Here is a 17,309-nt window from a genome sequence, read left to right on the forward strand (position 1 = left end):
TGTTGAAGTATGACCCCCCCACTCTCTCTCTCTCACACACACACACACACACACACACACACACACACACACACACACACACACACACACACACACACACACACACACACACACACACACACACACACACCATCAGTGGTGTAAAGTAACTAAGTACATGTACTCAAGTACTGTACCTAAGTACAATTTTGACATATTTTTACTTTAGTATTTCCAATTTTCAATACTTTTACTTCTACTCCACTACATTTCAGAGGCAAATATTGCACTTTTACTCCACTACAATTATTTGAAAACTTTAGTTACTTTGTAGATTTTGATTATTATTATAAAACATGCATTAACCACTTCAACCCTATGTACATTTCAGCCATTTGAAAATAGCCGAACTACAAGCTCACAATGCGTCTCATCGCGACGCATTGTGAGTATTTCTATATTGCAGTATTTTACTTAAGTAAAATATCTGAGTACTTTTCCACCACTGCACACCATAATAATACTTAATGAATTTCCTGCTACAGGATTAATAAAGCGCAATTTAATCTGATCTTGTGTAATTGGATGGCGGTAATTGTCCAAGCTGTGTCCTGATAGGAGCGCCTTGATTGAAAATTAGCTGAGGGCAGCATTTGTTATGAGCAACACAATTATCTTTTGTAACAGCTGACTCACTTAGGGTAGTTTTCTAGCAATAATACTCATTTATTACCTAAACCACATTGTTACTTTAGTCGACTAAAACTATGACAAAAAAATGTTCGTCGACTACCTTTCTTCTCTGACGAAAACTAACTAAAACTAAGCTACGATGACTAAAACTAAGACTACATATATTGACAATTTCATCAACAAATAAAAACTAGACTAAAATGTTAGTGAGGGACGAGTGGAGAAGAGATCCAGTAGAACTAAAAGACAAGACATTTAATGCTTAGGTGCGCTCGAGTGTTGCGCTCTGAAAATAGCCCCTACAAGCTCACAATGTGTCGCATTTCAGATGACTAAAATATGACTATAACTAAATGGAATTTGGTTCCAAAGACAATGACTAAAACTGAAAAAGAATGTGCTGTCAAAATACTGCAATACAACACTAGTGGCATGGGGAGGGTGGGTGGGGGATGATGAAACAGGGAAATGTTAGGAAAAGGAGATAGGCACAGAACAGATGTGTGAGTGTAACCTTGGCATGGCTGTACTAGAAAGCTCAATGTGTTGCTATAGTCTGTCTGGCAGGAGAACCGTCCTGTTCCATGGTAGGAAAAATCTGGACTGAAGGAGCACGGAAGCAGGGGAGCGGCAGTGGGAGAGGGAAACAGAGCGAGGGAAGGGTTGGAGAAAAGACCAGACCCACTATTTTAGACCACAAGGAAGAGAGAGAGAGAGGGAGAGAAGGAAGAAAGGTGGAAAGAAGAGGGGAAAGCACACAATCATGCAGTATGAGAGAGAACGTATATGAGAGAGAGAGGGGAGCAAACGTTGAAGGTCAAAAGATGGATAGAGGCCAAGAGAGAAAGCAGAGGAAGGGAGGGAGGGAGGTGGGGGTGTTATAGGGGAGAGGCACAGGAGGAGGCAGCACATGGCCAAAATATGCAAACATTTCAGAAAGAAGGGAACAGAGGAAATGAGTGTGTGAGAGGGGACTGTGTGCGTGTGTGTGTGTGTGTGTGTGTGTGTGTGTGTGTGTGCGTGCGTGTGCGTGTGCGTGTGTGTGTGTGTGTGCGTGTGCGTGTGCGCGTGTGTGTAATGACCTTCACCTGCCGGGCGGGATATACCTGTGAGAGCTATGATTCGGCAAAACACTGTATAAATAAACTCCACTAATTGAGGCGAGATGCCAGTCTCTTCAGCCCATGGACACAGTGTGTGTGTCTTTGCCGTCAGTGATACAGACACGGTTCTCCCGCCTGTCTGTCTGTCTGTCTGTCTGTCTGTCTGTCTGACTGGCTGTCTGGAGGATATGGAAAGGCACCGAAATATTATGCTCAATAAGGGTTGTTGCAGTGCAGTTTGACTCAACAGTCTGGGAAAAGTAGGCCGCCCCCGTTATACTGAACGTAAACATTGTACGGTTTTCCGCGCGTTCCCAAGTCATGCTTTAAGTCAAATCTTTGCTTCTGGGGGATTCTCCAAATGTCTTCTAAATTCAACTAAAACAGTTTTCTGAAACACTTACGTATGTTGCAATAATATCAGTGGTTCTCAAACTTTTTCATGTCAAGGAGCCCCAACATATTTTGTTCCAGGGACCCCCCAGAAGCAAAGATTTGAGTAAAAAAAACTTTGCTTTAAAATATACATATGTCTTTATAGCCAAAGTATAAAACAATGGTTAAAGTGGTTTAAATGACACAAATGCAGTCTTAATGGGTTAAATTTGTTGGATGGGTCAAACGATAAAAAGATTATTTGGAGACAGACAAATAATACACAGACAAGGTCTTCGCTCTGGCTGACTGGTTGTCTGCTCATAAGAGGTCGGACGAGCACTGAAATATTTCACACAGATTGCAGCTACATGAAGGTTATTTATGTTTGATTGCAGACAGTCTGAGCACTTTGGTCAACATCACTGTGGTTCTGCCTATGTTCCAAAGTTATCCTTGGGAAGAGTTTATATTGGCAAGGTTTCCTCTCTGGTTAGACTGCTCTCTGGCTGATAGTGTGCCAGAAGTGGAAATACTGATTAGATATTTCACGTGTTGATGTTGAATTAAGCTTAATTTATACTCTTATATGCTTGCTGAAGATCTGTTCTTTTCGACATGTGACACTGTTGTACTACAGACTAGAGTACAGAGTATAAATTAGGCTTTATTCTGATTCAAGTTAAGTTTTACACAAAGTCAGGGCTGGCTTTCTTAAAAGAACAACTTAATAACACCACAAGGGTGTTTTTTTTATACCTTTTTGGTAATTTCAACAAAGTAAACATATTCATCGTGTGAGGTAAGTTCATGTCCTCAGTCATCTTATGAGACAATATAAAATATAGCCTATTACAGTACATTAAAATACAAAAAAATAAAAAACAATTCAAAGAAAATAGAAGCGAGGAGATGGGCGGAGAGGAGAGCAGAGCCCAAGGATGTGAGAGGAAGAGTGTTTCTGGTGCCATGGACCAAATTACTTCCACATGTTTCACCAGCTACGCATCTCACTTACACCTCCTGATCACAAAGTCTCACACACATCTCTCCAAAATATATATTGAATTTGTCACACCACCACACACACACACACATACATGTGTTCACACACACGCACGCACGCACGCACGCACGCATGCACGCAGACAGACAGACAGACAGACAGACAGACAGACAGACAGACAGACAGACAGACAGACAGACAGACAGACAGACAGACACACACACACACAGACACAGACACACACACACACACACACACACACACACACACACACACACACACACACACACACACACACACACATACACACACAGCCAACTGCTCTGCCATTACACCCGACTCCATCATTCATCAATACCTCTTTGTCTGTCATTCCCTCCCCTCTCCCCTCTCACCCCCCACACACACCTAGCTGTGTCACACATGAACACATTTGTCATGGTGTGTTAGACAATGTTGACATAATTTAACAGTGAATGAGCTCCCTGTGTCTGCATGTGGAGGCATGAATTTATGTATTGGCCGCACGGTTGGAGTGTTGTCGTTTTTTTTCCCCCCCATTTAGACCGGGTAAGAAACTGTGTCAGTTTTTGATTTCTTTGGCTATTAAAAAATAACAGATCTACAAGCTTGTAGCACGGCACTCGGTGTCGCACTACGAGCTTGTAGATCTGCCATTTCTTTTTTATTGTGAAAATGTGTGCAAATATTTGAATATATATATTTTTTTAAAGCAAACATTTTGTTACTCATATCTTCTGCTTCTGGGGATTCTACAAATGTCTTCTAAATCCTAACAGTTTTCTGAAAAACTTATGTTGCTATAATCAGTGGTTCTCAAACCTTTTCATGTCAAGGACCACCCAAAATTATTACGTATTTGGCCTCGGACCCCCATCTCAAAATATGTTGTTCCAGGGACCCCCCAGAACCACATATCGGAGTAAAAGATGTTTGCTTTAAAACATATATTCAGAGATTTGCACAAAGTTTCCACATCTTTTCAAAAAATTGCATATCTACAAGCTCATAGCGCTGCACTCTGTGCCCGCTATGAGCTTGTAGATCTGCTCATTTTGAATAGCCAAAGAAATCTTAAAATGACACACATGTGTTCCTGGTCTTAATGGGTTAAAGAGTGGAGATTAATAAGAGAGTGAACAGGCAATGTTTTTTATTGAATAAACTTTGTTTTAACTTTACTTCCTGCTCTCTTCTTCCTTTTTAATTTTTACAGCATTATTGTCAGCCGCTTCAACTGTGATGCTGTCAGCATATGGAGGTGTGAATCGAACTAAATGAAGACTGAAGGGGGGGGGGGGGGCAGCACCATGAGTACGTGATGAAAGAGGAAAACACCTCGACATTTTCCATTTCAGCTGGTTTTCAGATTGCTTCACCGGGTACTTGTCATATTTGTGGTGAAAAAGGTTTGGTTTGGACATTTTGTACTTCAGATTCTCTGAACTGTCTTATCAGTAGGGTAAGGGTTAGCCTTTAAAGCCAACAATAACGTACCCAAGCCCAAACATTAAAGTAGGCCCTCAAGAAAAGATGGATGGATAAATATATTTGTGGAACAATAGAGATAGATCGATGAAGAAGGGAGACGAGGGGATGAGTAAAGGGGGAGACGAAGGAGAAAAAAAGAGATACATACATACTACAGAACACTGGTTCTCAGAGTGGGGTCAGGGGACCCCGAGGGGTCCTTGAGGGGGTTCCAGGGGGTCCCCATCAAAATATGTAACAACTTTAACCCTATTTTATACTTTCGCTACTTGAAAATCTAGATCCAAAACAATTTTCCAAAGCAATTTTGCACATTTTTTAAATTACAAATCTTCTCTTCTCAGATAGGGGTCCGTGGCCAAATACATATCAATTTGGGGGTCCTTGAAATGCAAATGTTTTATAACCACTGGGCTCGACAAAATCCAACCTGACAAATATCAACAGCCTCTTGCCCGGGGAATAGCTTCTCAGTCCAAAGCCAACTCAAGTGTGAATTGTCTGGTTCACAATTATTCTGTAATTATTTAATAAGTGTATAATCACAGTATAATTAGTTTACAGTTACATAAAATAGGCCTATGAGAGCCTAGGTGACCCACATCCAAGCAATTAAAGGGGAAATACATCCCAAGTCAAGCTCAACAAGTCCCTGAAGAGCTGGATTTCCTCTGGCCAGGCTTTCTAAATATGAATTGTGCACATAAGCGCCCCGCCAGGTTAAATAACGGTAATAAAAAACAGATCCCATTAGGTTTGGCCATAAATGTTGAGTGCTATTGGGGAGGGGTGGGGAGTGAGAGAGACAGGTGCAAACTATTGGGCAGGCTAGTTTCCTGTGTGTCAGGTGGTACCTCAGCAGAACTACAATGTGCTCAGTGTCTGAACAATTAGTGCCAGTGTTTCTGGACCTATAAACCCATTCAAGGTGTGCGTGTGTGTGTGTGTGTGTGTGTGTGTGTGTGTGTGTGTGTGTGTGTGTGTGTGTGTGTGTGTGTGTGTGTGTGTGTGTGTGTGTGTGTGCGTGCGTGCGTGTCACGAATAAGAGAACAAGCCGCCACTGTCTCCATTACCGCAAACGCCTTCCAGATAGAATATTCAACTCCATCTGAAAACATTCAGCAAACGCTCATCATCTCCCTGCAGACCATTGGCTGATGGGTTGATGAAACCTTGATGTTTTGGTCTGGACGCAGTGGCTGATGCCGCTGAAAGGAGGATTTTAAATGTTCAACACACTCCCCGTCCTGTCAACTCGGCGCGTAACGGGCCGAGCCGAGTGAATAATCGGTAGCTTGTGTGAACCCCAATGTTCCACATTAATCTCCATGGCGTGGCTGAATAGCTGGACAGTCCCTCACTGTGTGTGTGTGTGTGTGTGTGTGTGTGTGTGTGTGTGTGTGTGTGTGTGTGTGTGTGTGTGTGTGTGTGTGTACATGTATGTAGGCAGGCTACAGAATGTGTAAGCATGTGTGTGATTAGTCACGGGTGTGCGCATTCGAGCCGGTCTTAAACCAAATCACGCACGAATCACACTCACCACCAGCCAGACACAACACAGGCGGCAGGCCACGAACACGAACTGTTGGGATGTATAGGCTACAAGTTACAACAACACTTTCGTAATCACTTTTATGAGTAACACTACGATTGATACTTGTAGGACTATTTGCCTTTTGGCCAGCTCAGGAGTCAGGACCACAACTGTTTCAACTAATACGTAGGCCTATCTATGGCTATACAAACAGCCAGGGAGGGATACAGGATAGGTGGGCACTAGGGACATCGGGGTACCTCGATGTAAAATGGACTATTTTGTCCAAAATGTTAAAGAATACAATATTAGAAAAATGGTCTTAAGTAATGTAAAGTATACATGATGTGAACATGCATGGTAAATCATTATCAGACTTAATTTTATCCTTCAACTTCTTGTTTATGCCCCAAAATGACTGGATATACAGGTTTTGTAGCAATTTGTAGAAATTGTAGAAATAGTAGACCTTAAAGGAGTAGTTCATCCAAAAAATTACTTATTTTCTATCAATTGCACACCCCATGAAGCCTTGAATTCATGGATTTGTTTTTGTTTTTGTTGCATTCCTAAGGTAATAATTTGATTCCCGTCTCCTACCGACTAGTGTATCCGGTAGGAGACACAAAGTAGATTGTTTGTGTCTCCTACCGGAAATACACACGGTCATCAAATTGTTGGCTTAGGAATGCGAAAAAAAACTAAAATAAAGCCATGAATTCAAGGCTTCATGTTGCGTGCAATTGATATAAAATAAGTCATTTTTTGGGTGAACTCCTCCTTTAATTGTCGAATGTTTAAGCATGTTCTAATCATGTATACTTTAAAAACATTTTCCAAATAATATTCTTTTTTACATTTTGGACAAAATAGCCAATTTTACATCGAGGTGCCCTATAGTGCACCTATCCTGTTACCTCAGGGAACACACCAGCAAAACGTTGTTTCCTGGACAAAACAAAACATCAACAGAATCTTAGGTCCTATCAACTTTAGCCAAGACTGTCTGACAGTCAAGGCAGACACACCGGTAACAGATTGTCTGACTACTACAGATCCTTTAGCTCATCATGCCTGTCCAGTGTCCACAGGCGCGCGCGCGCACGCGCACACACACACACACACACACACACACACACACACACACACACACACACACACACACACACACACACACACACACACACACACACACACACACACACACACACACACACACACAGCGATGTAAAAAGTACTCACATTTCTTACTTTCTTACTAGTAAAATGATCAATTTAGAAATAATCTGTTACAAGTACAAATCCAGAATTCAAAATGTACTTGATTGGTTGGCATCAATGTACATAAAGTACCAAAAGTTAAAGTATACCCATTATGCATTATGTCCCATTTCACACGTTTTCACATTTTTAAAAATAGCCTATGTTTAAAGGCGCTATAGTCAACATTTTACAACATAAGGCTGAAGTGTTTAATGTATGATTTGTAACTAAAATGGTCACATAATAGTGGAGTAAAAGTACAAGTATTTAAAATTGGAAATACTCCAGGAAAGTAAAAAAATACCTCAAAATTGTACTTAAGTACATGTACTTAGTCACTTTACACCACTGTATAAGCCAGATAATTGGTTACCGATCCTATAGAGTCTAAATGGAGTTGGTAACCAAATGGACCCTTATAGATCTTTAACTCTTGAGAGTGTACAATTAAACCAAATGGACCCTTATAGATGTTTAACTATTGAGAGCATAAAATGGTTTAATTTTACACTCATGAGTTAAATTATTGTTAAACATCTGCATCACTTAATTTACAAGAAGTTATTCTCACACACACACACACACACACACACACACACACACACACACACACACACACACACGCACGCACACACACACACACGCACGCACACACACACACACACACACACACACACACACACACACACACACACACACACCAATGATCTGATCTCCATGAATCGCCTACCGCTGGTCTGTTGGTGTGAACGGGCTCAGACAGCAGGAAGACGAGCAGCGCGCGGCAGGTGAAGGCGAGCGCGAGCATCATCCCTGCCGCCGCGGGCCAGGCGGAGCGACGCGGCGAGGTGTCGCTTGTCGCAAAGGAGGCCGGTGGCTGTGCACGCTCCGCGGCGAGCGCCAGCCTCGGTCTCCCGTCTTTGGAAAAAACGGCACCGATCGACCTACTAAACTCACGTCCTGCTCCTCATCTTTATGGAATCGGCCATGGTCTTCTTTGGCGATGTTATTTTTCTTTGTGTGAGTAGGCCTAGCTTCGAGATGGCGCAGCCGCGTGCGTAAAAAGATACCGTCGCGTTCTACGGTTTAGAGAAGTCAAGGCAGCTCCTTTTTAAAAAGCACGCAGTTCAATTGATCAGCTCCTTTTACTGCTCCATTTGTGTCGCATCAATGTTGGTTCGTTGGTTTTCGCGAGGTTCGGTCCGTTGCTCCTCTCTCTCCAAACTGCCAACCCCTTTACCCTTCAGCATGCAACAGATGAGTAATTCCCAGAATGGTACATGGCGGGTTCTGAGGCTACTTCCACTTAAGTTTTTTTTTTATCAGCTTGCAGGGCTGCTCTGTGAACAGACCCTGCACTAGTAGTCACTGTCTCCTCACTTTTAGCTGAAAAGGTAGGGTTAAATCAAAAAGTTTTTTGTTAAAAGGTTAAAGCACTATATTCTGATAGTAATCAACACCATCTATAGTGTAATTTGTTCAGTAACGGGGGGTCTCCCTGTCTCTCCAGCTCTTTAATAAACAGAAGATACATTTTCAGGTAGGTGACAAAATTCCAGCCAATCAGGAGAGTGTACCCATTCATCAGCTTCATTTTTATAGTGTGTCTTTGTCTGCTCATTTCTTTGGGTCATAACTTCCAATTTCACTTGTTTAATCTGTATCCTTATCCTTATTATTAAAATTGACATTCCGACCTGAAAATGCATTCTGTGTAATAAAGCGCTGGAGAGACATGGAGACTCCCGTTACTGAATAAACACTATATAGCAATGAGTAAGATTAGAATATAGATTATATATTTCTTGTTTATCTTCCCCCTTTCTCAAAACTGAAGTGGAACTCTTGCTGGAGTCATTTTTAAGTTGAACTATAAAATTAATTGCAGTATTCTCTAACTTGAATACGTGTTAACCATGGCTAAATAAAAGTGAATATAGGCCTTTTCTGTAGCACAACAAAAAAAATCAACAGACCATCTGGCAAGCAGCCTGAGACATATACAGACAAGAAGAGACAGTGAGGCAATTAGTATTTTGTAAGGAAACTTTATGTGTGCTTGTGAAACTCACGTATCATTAGACAGAAGGCGTTGCAGTTTCCAGTACAGCAGATAAGGTTTGATATTAAAGAGTACAAAAAAAAGAAAGAAAATCACAATTCCAGAGTTCATTTCTCTCCCAACGCGCAGGAAGAAACTACAAGCTTTTGGTCCAAGTCTTTTCTTTTTAGTTTCATCCCCGTCCCTCCCAGTTCTCTCGTTCAATCTCTCAGCCCCCACTTTCAAACGTTTATCTGATCGTTTTATCTCGTTTAATTTTAGACCATTTTGTCAGGGGTAAAAAAAAAAAAAAGAAATCCGATTCAAGCGATCATTTGCCACCGCTATTCCCACAACTCTGTGATATTGGATAAATGATTGCATAGATTTGTAAACGACAATTTGCTTGTTTTGATCAATTAATTTAATAGGCCCTAAATAGCCTAAAGGAATGTTCATGAAGACTCTCCCGTCTCCTGCTCAGATGTCCTCGTAAATTCTGCATGAGGCAGAGAATGAGGGTTTTAGACTCTAAAATTTTGAGTGATGAAGAGAGGGGAGAGCAAGAAAGAGGGAGAGGTAAGGAGAGAAAGATGGAGGGACAGGGCTGTAGCCAGACATTTTTTATTCTTTTACAATTTGCCAATCATCAATTATTACTATGGTAACCTCTCAGTACAGGAAGCGCAAGAACCTTCATTCAACCAATCCAACCTTGACGTGTGCTTTCAGATATATAATAAATTGACTAACTTTGTCTCTACTGTCTTCACTACGATATAAATGTATAGTTTGTCCATTTAAATAAGCACCTTATGACCACCCGGGTATAATATATATGACAAGAGGCAGCAGATATTGATGGATGTCAAAGTTATAATGTGAACTGTTGTGATTTACACAGACGAAGGCATTTGGGTACACTCTCCTCAGCTAAATGGTTACCACTTGACTCCATATGACAGTATTCAAAACATTTCCATGGCTGCTTTAAATACTCAGAAAAACCCAACACTCAAACCTATCTACTGATGAAACTGCACTCTCTGCTTTTACCATCGTTGGCTTTTGAATTTCTTATTTTTCAATAAATGCCTATTTTGTCCTACTACTGGAAAGCCTGTGATTGATGAGTTTGAATAAACTGGGACTCTTGTGTCATTCGTTGTACTGGAAAAATAAGTATGTACAGCGCCGAGACCCCTACAACCCCTCCCGGACCCTTCCCCACCCCCCAAACCCCTGCCCTAAGCCTACAGCCTGCCTGCTGGAGAAAAAATAACAAAATATTAAAACAAAAAATTGAAACAATAACAGGAAAAGAGCCTAGGTTAGACAGGTCAGAGTTCACCTTATCCAGCAACATGAAACTTATGTGTAGATGTGATATTTATTTTGTATTTATTTATCTCTGGTCTGCTCAGCTGATGACGCCTGCCCCCCCCCCACCATATCATATAACTCTCTGGGTTCTAATACACAAAACTCGCCAGCAGACATCAAATCTAACAGTCCCTCCCCAACCCACCCCCCACTATTTGCATCCCTAAATCTCATTTAAACACCTCAACCCACTGGCAAGAGAAAAACATTATAAAATAAAAATAAACAAAACAAAAAAAATAGCATAAGTATCAGATTAGCCCCCCCCCCCCCTCCCCCCCGACACCCCCACCCCCCAAAAAAAGGCAGAGAGGGTGAAGCTAAGGACCCACACTACAGAGCAACCTTCCCTCCAGTATCCCATATCTGTCCCTGGATATGCCTGCATATAATCTTAAACAACAGATTAAGGCTGGTTATTGTTGAACAATGTGGCAGTTGCCAACCCTACCTAAGAGTTCAATAAATGGGCAAAACGTTTTCAGCTGATTTCTAAACCGGCACAAGCAGGGGCAAACACAGAACCAAAACAAGTTTAGAGGGAAGCCCTGCCCTCCTGCATCAAACACACAAGCCAATCACAGAGCCAGTCGTCTTTATTTTTTCCACCTCCAAATGCCACTCTTCTCCTTGTTCCTCCAAAACCTTCTCACACGGAGGCCCCCCATTTAAGCATAGCAGACCTCTCTACCTCCCTCCCTCTCCTCCATCCACCTATCTATCTATCTATCTGTCCATCCTTCGAGCCCTCCTCTCTTCTGCTCTACAGGTCACTCTCTCCGTAGAGGGCGGTGGAGAAAGACATGTAGTCGAGGGCCCCGGCGATGGTGTCTGGCCCCGAGTATGGGGCCATGCGGGCAATGCAGTACTCGGCCTGGTCTGGAGGCAGTTCCCTCCTCAATTCCTCCGGCAAGATGAAGTTCTAACAGGGAGAGCAGATCAGAGGAGGGTGGGAGAGCAAGGGAGAGGGAGACGGAGAGATAATGAGATCATGTTTAAATTTGTTTTCTTTTAATTTCTTGACAATTCTTGAATATGATGTATATTTTAACCCATTAAGACCTGGAACGCATCTGTGTCATTTTAGGTTTCTTGGGCTATTCAAAAATAGCAGCTCTACAAGCTCATAGCGCGGCACAGAGTGCCGCGCTACGAGCTTGTAGAGCTGCTATTTCTTTTTTATCGTGAAAATGTATTTTTAAGCGAACATTTGTAACTCAAATCTTTGCTTCTGGGGGTCCCTGTAACTAAACATTTTGAGATGGGGGTCCACAGCCAAATACATATCATTTTGGGGGTCCTTGACATGAAGTTTGAGAACCACTGATATAGCAACATTTAGAAGACTTTCGTAGAATCGGCCTCAGGTCTTAATGGGTTAAGGTATTCTCAGCTTTGAAAAAGCTCTAATGAGGAAGAAATAGGAGTTCATAAAGTTGCACTTAGGAATGATAAAACACAGTGGACAGGAGCATAAAAGCAAATGTTGCCAAAACAAAAACATACAAAAAAGAACTACAGGAAATGTGCGTTCATCATCACGGTGCATTTTCTGCAACGTTTTCTTCAAAGTACAAAGAAAAGAGAAAACATTTGGGTTTGATGGGAATCAACATAGGATCAGATCGCTCAGCTCACCTTATCCCCAGCCAGGATCTTGAACGATGCGATGACCTGGTCAGCGGTGTCCGTGTCCGTGGTCTCTCTGGACATGAAGTCGATGAATGCCTGAAAGGTCACTGCCCCGCTGTTGTTTGGGTCCACAATGCCCATGATGCGAGCAAACTCCTGGTCGCCCTGGCAGACATGGGAAGAAAAGGACAGGTTAACCCAGAACACACACAAGGGGCAACAGAGAAGGAGTTTCATTGCAAAATGATAATTCCAAATTGTTAACTAGGTATTGATCTATCTAGCAGATATCACAGGATTGCTTTAAATCCTGTGATATCTGGTGGGGGGGGGGGGTGCCAAGCTGCAAAATGATTGGTGTAAATGGACTAATCAAGGTCAATCATTTTGTGCCATTTACATACCGTATATATAAAGGTAATTGTTATAGAATGTAATCTGTCTGTAATCTCTTTCAAAGTGGATATAGCTTTGAAATGAAACTCCCCATATAGGGCATAGCAGTGGCGGCCATTTTGTGGTTCCACTGATCCAGAGCCCATTCATTTTTTCCCCATAGAGATTTCCAAAAATATTTATATAAATTATTTTAAGCCTAGAATCAAGCCATCCAGGTTCCTGGTGAATCATGACCATAAAACGTTTGATTCTGTGAAATTTGTTTTTGAAAACTGCAAAACAAAAGTGTATTTAGTAAAGATAGTATATCATATAATCAAATATTCTAAAATATTTTTTTTCACAGAATCAAATGTTTTATGGTTATGATTCACCAGGAGCCTGGATGGCTTGATTCTAGGCTTAAAATAATTTATATACATGTTTTTGGAAATATGGGAAAAATGAATGGGCTCTGGATCGGTGGAACAACAAAATGGCTGCCACTGCTATACCCTATACAGACACACATACACAAGGACAAAGGATTTGATGCATATGTATATATGAAGATAAAAAATGATAACAAGTTAACTATGGGAATAACAAAACGACGATCACGTGGAGACAACAAACAAGCAATGGAGACAAGCAAAACATTATGTCTGACTAATGACTTTTCTTTTGTTAAAACAGCAATGGAGGTCAGTGGTAGACGTTTTACATGAAGACAAAGTTTCAGTTATTATTTAAAAAAAAGAAAGAAATGTAGACGGACAAAGGGAGGGGTATGAGAAGATATTATAAGACCAGGGTGTCTGCAAGTCAAATTCGAGACCATTTCAATATCACATTAGACAAAAACAGTGACCATCACAATTCAGGTTCAAGCTAAAAGAGTGATTTCAACTGTATTCAAGACCTGTAAAAGGATGTCAAATTGAATTAACCCCAGCATTCATATCATATAGGGTGGACATTAACTCAAAATAGCAGCTCTACAAGCTCACAATGCCTTGTGACAAGTTGTAAGCTTGTAGATCGGCCATTTTTGGCTAAGAGATTTGGTGTCGACAGGAAAAAAAAGCGGTCCAAGTACAGAGACAACTCTCAAGTCCAGCTCACTAAGTATAGAGGGTTTAACCCATTGATACCTGGAACGCATCTGTGTCACTTTAGATGTCTTTGGCTATTCAAAAATAGCAGATATACAAGCTCATAGCGCGGCACCGAGTGCCGCGCTATGAGCTTGTAGATCTGCTATTTTTGAAAAATCGCAAAAAATATTTTTTTAATTATTTTTTTCGATTTTCTTTTAGGATTTTGAATTTTTTTAGACGCTGCCTCAGGTCTTAAAGGGTTAAGACAAGTGGTTGTATAATGTCATTGAGAACATGCAGACACCCTTTCAAGAGAGCAGAGCAATAATGTCTGTGAGTCCGTCAAGTCAGTCAGGGCAGCAATACCAGGCTGGTTCCTGTAGAAATGAGCAGAGCCCGGAAATCCTCTGAGGCCATCTGTCCCGAGCGCTTCTGTAGCCGGCCACAGCACAGCACAGGGGTGGAGGAGAGGGTAGTGAAGGCAGGGAGGAGGTACACAGAATGTTGAAAAGAGGCAGGAAGGGGTGAACGAGAGAAGAGAGGGGGTAAAATGGAGGAATGGTCATTTTATACAAAGGAGGGAAGAGGATAGGGTAAATGGTCAGAGAGTGGAATGGAGAGAGAGAGGAGAAAGAGGTAGAAAGGGAAGAAGGAAAAGGCATAGAATGAGAGGAATGGTCAAAAGAGAAGAGAGCAACAGAGAAAAAGTTGTATGTTTGGAGGGGTTTGAGAACAGGACAAGAACAGGGTGATGTGAAAGGAGAAAAAAAAAAGAAACAGTGAGGGTCTTGGAGCTAGAAACCCCAACCAGACAGAGGGGCTAGTGTTAAAGCTACTACGAGGAGGGAGCCTGTTCAAACTACAGCGCTGTGGGGCGACAGGGCCACCTAGTGGATATGTAGAGATATAGCATCTACCTGCCTTACATAAGAGAGCCGAGTCAGAAAAAGTGTGTTCTTTTTGGACAGGGGGCTGGTCCGGGATCCTGCTTATCAGCCTCTCCTACTCAGAGAGGGTTGACAACAAAACGGATCTATTGGATCTATTCTCCTCTTGTCCCCGCGGCGGTTTAGCGTCCTACCTGTTTGTCGTTCTCTACATCGTAGCCCAGACTGATCAGGCAGGCCTTGAACTCCTCAGCCATCAGGGCCCCGCTGTGGTCCTGCGATACGCCAAATCACAGGCCGTACGGTCGGGTGGTGGGGGGGGGGGATGGGATGGGAGGATATCGTTGAAGAGCGTGGCGTCATGAGGAAGGTATCAATCACAACAGAGGCATGGCGGTGGACGGTGACCAATGCGGGCCACGGCATGCGGGGTTGAACATGATTGACAGATACACACAGACATGGATGTTTAGACAATGCCAGTGCAACACAAAAGCAACAAGCGCACACACACACAATCCTGTTTTAACAAAGATGTATAATTCTGTATATATCCATGTGTCAACACGATGCATTGTATATTACTTTTCAGTACTTTATGAGTTTAATATTTGCATTATTGTGGATAAACGCGAACTGTGTCATCTGTCACTACACACATTGATGCATATTAAATTACATCTTTGTGTATACATACTGTATGTATGCATACATATATTATACTGTACGTACATACACATACATACATACATACTGTACATACACACGTATATATATATATATATATTCACATATGTACATAAATATGTGTATGTATATACTGTGTATACACTAAAACACACATACACAGACGTACACAATGGCCAAACAGACTACAACAACATGCATTATAAGAGAACAGAAACACGACAATGCACATTATGGAGTGGAATGTGAATGATTGGGGGTGACTTCCTCTCCCTGGTGTAACACTCAACATCCCAGCGCTCACCTAAACATAATTCTCTCCCACATCTACAGCACGCCTACATAGGCATGTGTTTCTACCATTACCATGAGATAACTCAGTATGTGGTCTTTTCCACTGTGCGCTCCAACGGGGGACGATAGTCAAACAAGGCTCCGCTCTCAACACCTCCTAACTAAGTAGGTCTGAACATATATACATTCATATTACACATCAATTATTGGTAAAAAGCATGAGCTGCACAACTCCATTAAAAGTGAGGGTAGGCTTAATTTATGCTCCATCGTACTGCAGTGTTACTTGCTGACAAAACTGCTTCCCAAGCGAACAACTTGTTGCGATGTCTCGTGTTGTTAGAAAATCAGTTCTTGTCGGCACGCAACACTACTGTCCCATGGACTATGAATTTGGTTTTACACTTCGGTAGAAGTACTATGGTACATGTGAGTTCAGGAAACACATTAACCGTGACTAAAATGGGCTCTTATCTTTTTTTTCTCATGACTTTTAAGAATTATACGTTCCAATGCGTCTCAATTTGATAATTTGATAATGTAGATATTTAAATATGCCACAAAATGTCACGGTCAGAATTAGAAATTCCCTTTTTTGGCAGAAGTTGGTTGAATAGACCAGGATTACCTGGCTGACAAGAGCCTAATAAAGGGGACCGGAAGCTGGTCCAGGGCTTGGTGGGACAACATGACCATAAGACTGTTTGGAAAATGACTGTGAGAGTCAGAATTGTTTACAGTATAGTTGCCAAACAGATCTATGATGAACATCTCGCAAGCAGCAAGGATTGTTACTTGGGAGGAACCGACGGAGTTCGGCAAGAATACTGCTGCAGAGGACCGGATCTGCGATGCTAAAGATAATCAGGCAGGTAACCTTCACACTACACACATGCCTGTATTCTCATGGCGCCAACGGTTTGAGCTTTAACTATCCTCAATGCCGAATGTACATTCTAAATGTCTAGACACAAGCACTTTGCTAAAGATAATCAATAATCTATAGTGGGTGATTCGGCCGTGACAACTTTCAGTACCTCTAAAATGCATATTTGAAAGAATGTACCTTGGATTATGGTCTTTAAAGACCTCACTATACTATATATACATACTATAATATGCATCTAACAAGAGTATCATGAGAGCTCCGCCCCCTGACCTTGTCAAAGTGGTTGAAGGAGGCGCGGTATTCGTGCAGCTGCTCTTGGCTGATGCCCTTGGCGTCGCGGGTTAGGATCTGGTTCTCGATCTCGTTGATGGTTCTGGCGATGGTGGTGAGCAGCTGCTCCCAGCCCACACGCAGGTGCTGCAGGACAGGAGAGATGGAAGGAGAGACAAGGAGGAAGCGCGGATGAAAGACAGAAACGTTAAACAGTGACTTGAATCGTCATCGAAGTGTTGAGAACAAGCGCTGCGAACAGCAACATGGGACAGGGTTTGTT

The 17,309-nt window shown here is 42.0% G+C and overlaps 2 protein-coding genes across 3 annotated transcripts in view; both read right to left on the bottom strand.

The window, feature by feature from the left end:
- The window catches only part of LOC311049858 (SPARC-related modular calcium-binding protein 1-like), a 33,214-nt gene extending 24,520 nt beyond the window's left edge, over positions 1–8,694 (bottom strand). For both annotated transcript variants that reach the window (XM_084063754.1, XM_084063753.1), the window contains exon 1: positions 8,196–8,694. In XM_084063754.1, coding sequence (XP_083919880.1) covers positions 8,196–8,276 — 81 coding nt within the window. In that variant the 5' untranslated portion in view covers positions 8,277–8,694. The remainder of the gene's footprint in view (positions 1–8,195) is intronic.
- An 803-nt stretch (positions 8,695–9,497) lies between these two features.
- The window catches only part of actn4 (actinin, alpha 4), a 77,406-nt gene continuing 69,594 nt past the window's right edge, over positions 9,498–17,309 (bottom strand). Inside the window, exons 19-22 of the mRNA XM_084063737.1 lie at positions 17,027–17,173; positions 15,081–15,161; positions 12,528–12,686; positions 9,498–11,811 (exon numbers count right to left, since the gene is read on the bottom strand). Of these exons, the coding sequence (XP_083919863.1) occupies positions 11,653–11,811; positions 12,528–12,686; positions 15,081–15,161; positions 17,027–17,173 (546 nt within the window). The 3' untranslated portion in view covers positions 9,498–11,652. The remainder of the gene's footprint in view (positions 11,812–12,527; positions 12,687–15,080; positions 15,162–17,026; positions 17,174–17,309) is intronic.

The sequence above is a fragment of the Gymnoscopelus microlampas genome, assembly GCF_963454915.1.
Source record: "Gymnoscopelus microlampas genome assembly, chromosome: 8".
Lineage (NCBI taxonomy): Eukaryota > Metazoa > Chordata > Actinopteri > Myctophiformes > Myctophidae > Gymnoscopelus > Gymnoscopelus microlampas.